Source organism: Elephantulus edwardii, unplaced genomic scaffold, assembly GCF_000299155.1.
Source record: "Elephantulus edwardii isolate Elephantulus edwardi_28Jun2011 unplaced genomic scaffold, EleEdw1.0 scaffold00088, whole genome shotgun sequence".
Classification (NCBI taxonomy): domain Eukaryota; kingdom Metazoa; phylum Chordata; class Mammalia; order Macroscelidea; family Macroscelididae; genus Elephantulus; species Elephantulus edwardii.
This window is the reverse complement of record NW_006399838.1, coordinates 7,678,162-7,682,172: the sequence shown is the minus strand read 5'-3', so window position 1 is coordinate 7,682,172 and position 4,011 is coordinate 7,678,162. Positions and strand designations below refer to the sequence as shown.

The 4,011-nt window shown below is 42.2% G+C and overlaps 1 protein-coding gene across 1 annotated transcript in view; it reads left to right on the top strand.

Moving 5' to 3' along the window:
- The window catches only part of PRKCI (protein kinase C, iota), a 59,928-nt gene extending 56,148 nt beyond the window's left edge, over positions 1-3,780 (top strand). Inside the window, exon 18 of the mRNA XM_006890384.1 lies at positions 3,693-3,780. Within this exon, the coding sequence (XP_006890446.1) occupies positions 3,693-3,780 (88 nt within the window). The remainder of the gene's footprint in view (positions 1-3,692) is intronic.
- The last annotated feature ends 231 nt before the right edge of the window (positions 3,781-4,011 follow it).

The following is a 4,011-nucleotide window of genomic DNA, read 5'->3' as shown; positions in this document are numbered from 1 at the left end:
GCATAACGCAGGTTGTTCATAAATTGTCCACCAATCTTGACCCCACATTTCTCCTCATAGAGTCCAGGCTCCCGGATAATCTGTTCTGCATATAGGTTGAAAAGGTACAGTTTAAGTCCTTAAAATTTAATCTGCTTCTTTGGCTTTTGAACGTTGGACTGATTTCTTCATTTGTAAACTTAAGGCATTATTGTGTCAGTCCTTAGCTTCCTTGAGGTCAGGGAACTCTGGACCTCGCTTTCTTGGTTCTGCTTATCCTTGTAACACTCATCTTTTTCTCATCATCCTTTGAAACTTGAATGCTCTGTGCTTCTGTTCCTGACAGCCTTCCATTTACAGTGTACATTTTGTAAAAAAAAAGGGGCATTTTGTCCCGCTGCTTAGTGTAGATACCAGCTATTTAAATGACTTCTAGCTAAACTGGGAAACAGTTATTAACTGCAAGGTGCTATGCTTGGTACTGGTCATTCAAATCTCAGAAAAAGCCTACTGTCTAGTACAGGACGTAGCTGTGCACTAAATCGGTACTTCTAACTCGTAGAACAGAGTAGAGAGTCTTCAGGCCTGTAATCTTTATGGAAGCCAAATGGCAAAATGGCTAGTGGGTTTGAGCCTCAGACCTTTTGGCTGGTAGCCAAGCACTTCAGCTGCTGTGTCAGAGCTTCTCATAGTACAGCACGGGATCTCATCAGAAGATGGAACTCTGAACTCCAGCTCTTCCCCTCCTGCACTGGGTATGAACTGCATAACTTCTCTGGGCCTCCTCCTTGTGTTTCGTACCTTAGAAGGTTGCTGTCAAGAAAAATGAAAGTTGATTTCTAAAACACGTGGCACAGGCTCTGATTCCTTTTTTGAGCTGCGTCTCCATCCACATACCATCTTTCTGTTTGTCACACATGCATCTCAGGCGTAATGTATCAGCAGTCTTTTTTCAGTTGTGTTCAGTCAGCTCCCTGTCTTTGTTTACCTATTTCTTTTGTTCTCATAAAATCCTGACCTGAAGCCTTAGTATTTCAGTTGTTGTTGACACTTCCTTTTCCTTACAGATGATAAACAACTCAAAATCATTGCTGTCAAGTCAGAACTCATAGCTGACACTCCAGGGGGTTTTCAAGGCTGTAAATCACACGGGAGGAGATTTCCTGTTCTTCCTGTGGGAGCTGCTGGTACATTTGAACCACCAAGAGGCTTGACCTTTGGGTTAACAGCCCATATGCCTATGGTCCACCAGAGCTCATCATCTGAGGATACTGTATTCACTGGTTGAGTTCTTGCCTGTTTTTTTTCTTGACTTCAACATTTGGCATTAGGTATTTCTTTTCCATTCTTCCTGCAGTAACTGCAGCTGAAGGGCTATTTTAAAGTTCTGTGTAGAATGTGGCACCAGTCTCCTGACTGATGGCCTTCACCTCTCTCTACAGCCTTTCCTGTCTTCCTTGTAAGGTAGTATTTGATTCATTAGCTCCGTTAGTCAGAAACCGTCAGTAACTCCTCCATAGCTGTTCAAATAAAATCTGTCATCTGGGCACATGAAGGTGCGAGCACCATGTTCTTCTCAGTCTCAGTCCAACCATTTCCCGATAATTTGCTCTTACCTCTGCTCAGTCTGTGTCCTCTATATTCTCATTTTCTCCAGTGAAATCTTTACTGTCTTTCTGAGCTACCTGAAATGCAGGCTAATAGAGTAAATTCAAAGTTCTTTGTGTAAACATAACTGGTGTCTTTGATCTGTTACCTCCCTTTAAAGCATTATTTGTCACGTAAAATAGCTTTCTGTTCCTGTGTTCAAATTCTAATAAACTATGGTACTTGGTACATATTTATCTCCTGCTGCTGTAACATAAATACAATAAGTTGTTGCCTTAAACAAACAAATAAACATTTTCTCACAGTGTAGGAAATGAGAAGTTCAAATTCAGGGCAGTAGAATTCTCTGTGGCCTTCAGGGCAGGTCCTTGCTTGCCTCATTATCTGTAGACCCCCGTGTTCTTGAAGGTTTCCAGGTATCATGTCAGCCATCTTCCCTGGGGTTTAGAAGGTTCTCAGCACAGGCACCCTGGCTCCAAAGGCTGTGCTTCTGGTCTTTCTTGGAAATAGTTCTCTCCTTGTTTCATTCTCCTTTTATGACTTGTAAGATAAGAGGTGATGAAGGCCACACCCTGGGGATACTCACCTTACACGAGTCAAGGCTCTGACTTAAGTAAAGGCTTTGCATTCCACTGATTCTGCCTCATTAACATATTTAATATAACCTCTAGACACTAAGGTGTGCCTGACCCAGGCCATGGTCTTCACAGTTACGCCGTGCATCAGAAAGCTGCTAAACAATGACTAAGGATGTCAAAAGAAGAATCAATTCCTTCAAATTGTGGTGCTGGAGAAGAGCCTAGAACATACCATGGACTGCCAAGAAAACAAATCAGTCTGTCTTGGAGAGGCTGAAACCAAGTTTCTCCTTAGAGGCTAGGATTTTGAAGCTCTGTCTCACATACTTTGGGCACATGGCCAGGAGAGACAGATCCTTGTATTTGGACATGATGGTTGGAAGGGTGGAGGGACAGCACCAGAGAAGGAGACCCCAGATGAGATGGGTTGATACAGCAACTGGGGGGATGGGGGTAGGTGTGTCGGAGTTAGTGAGACTGGTTCAGGACAGGCAGGCTTCAGAGATGCTGTACATAGAGTCACAGGTGACTCAATGGCACATAGCAACAACAACAACAACAATCTTTATTAATGTAATCTAATTCTGCCTTCCTCATTAACACATTAAATAATTTACAACACATCTCAAAATAGAGGATATTTACATTGAGATCGTAAGGCAGAGGGCCACCGTGGAAAATCCTTATCTTCCCAAGTTGACATCTATATATTGGGAGGCGGGGGTCACAGTTGAATCCGGGACATTACATTTCCCCAGATCTACCAGAACCTTTGATACTCCTATTCTGTAAATATCTGTGGCATGAATGCTGCCTTGGATTTTTCAAACTAAACGTTACTCCTTTCTTTAGAGCTGTGGTTAGAGCAGACTTTTTTTTTGGCCTTTGTGAAATTCGACAGATTCTCCTTTATAGCTTTCGAGTTTATGAATTTGCTTTTCTCTTTTTGAAGGCAGCTAATTGTGTGCTGAAATACAGCGTATCTGCTGAAGTATTACACTAGTGGATGCTCCCCAGTTCTCTCTCTTAAGCTGGGGGTCCAGTGTAGCGAATGCTGACTTCCCCGCTTCCTGTGACCCTGTGGTGTCCTCTCCTCACTCCTGGTCTCTCAGTGTCCTTGCTCCTGTCGGCCTTTTCCTTCTGGCTAACTTCTGGGCCTCCTCTTCACCGGCTTCCCTGTGGCTGTTGAGGTGATTACTAAGTTAAATGCTGATTCAGAATCTGGATACTCACATATAATTAATATTGTGCAGGTCAAAAGTTAGGCTTAACTGGATTGTGACAACCTCTTTCTGGCCTTCTCCCCCCCCAACCCCCCAGAATCTTTGAACTACCTTTTTGTTTAGGGTTGGCTGTGGGCTAATAGTCTGGTTTGGGGATTACTTTTTATTCTTGATACTTTTAGAAAATGTTTTGGGATTGACCTAAGAACTTAGAGTACTTCTCTGTATTTTATTAATCTTATCACTTAACTAGATGGTTGAAGAAATCTTGGTTATGAAAATAAATTTCTTTTTCTTTCACCAGTGACATTGTGAGGAAGATTGACCAGTCTGAATTTGAAGGCTTCGAGTATATCAATCCTCTTCTGATGTCTGCAGAAGAATGTGTCTGATCTCCTTTGCCAACTATGCATTTTGCTTGTGTTGCCATTTAATGCATGGATAAACGTGTTACAGCCTGAATACAATGATAAAGATTTAAAAACTAACCATTTTTGGGTTTGCCACATTTAAAAAAGCACTCGACATCTTCTTTTCTTGACTGTAAGAGTCAGGTATTTGACATCTACATTAAACTGTGGGGGGTGGGGAAAGAAACTAATTTCCAGACAATCAATCATGTC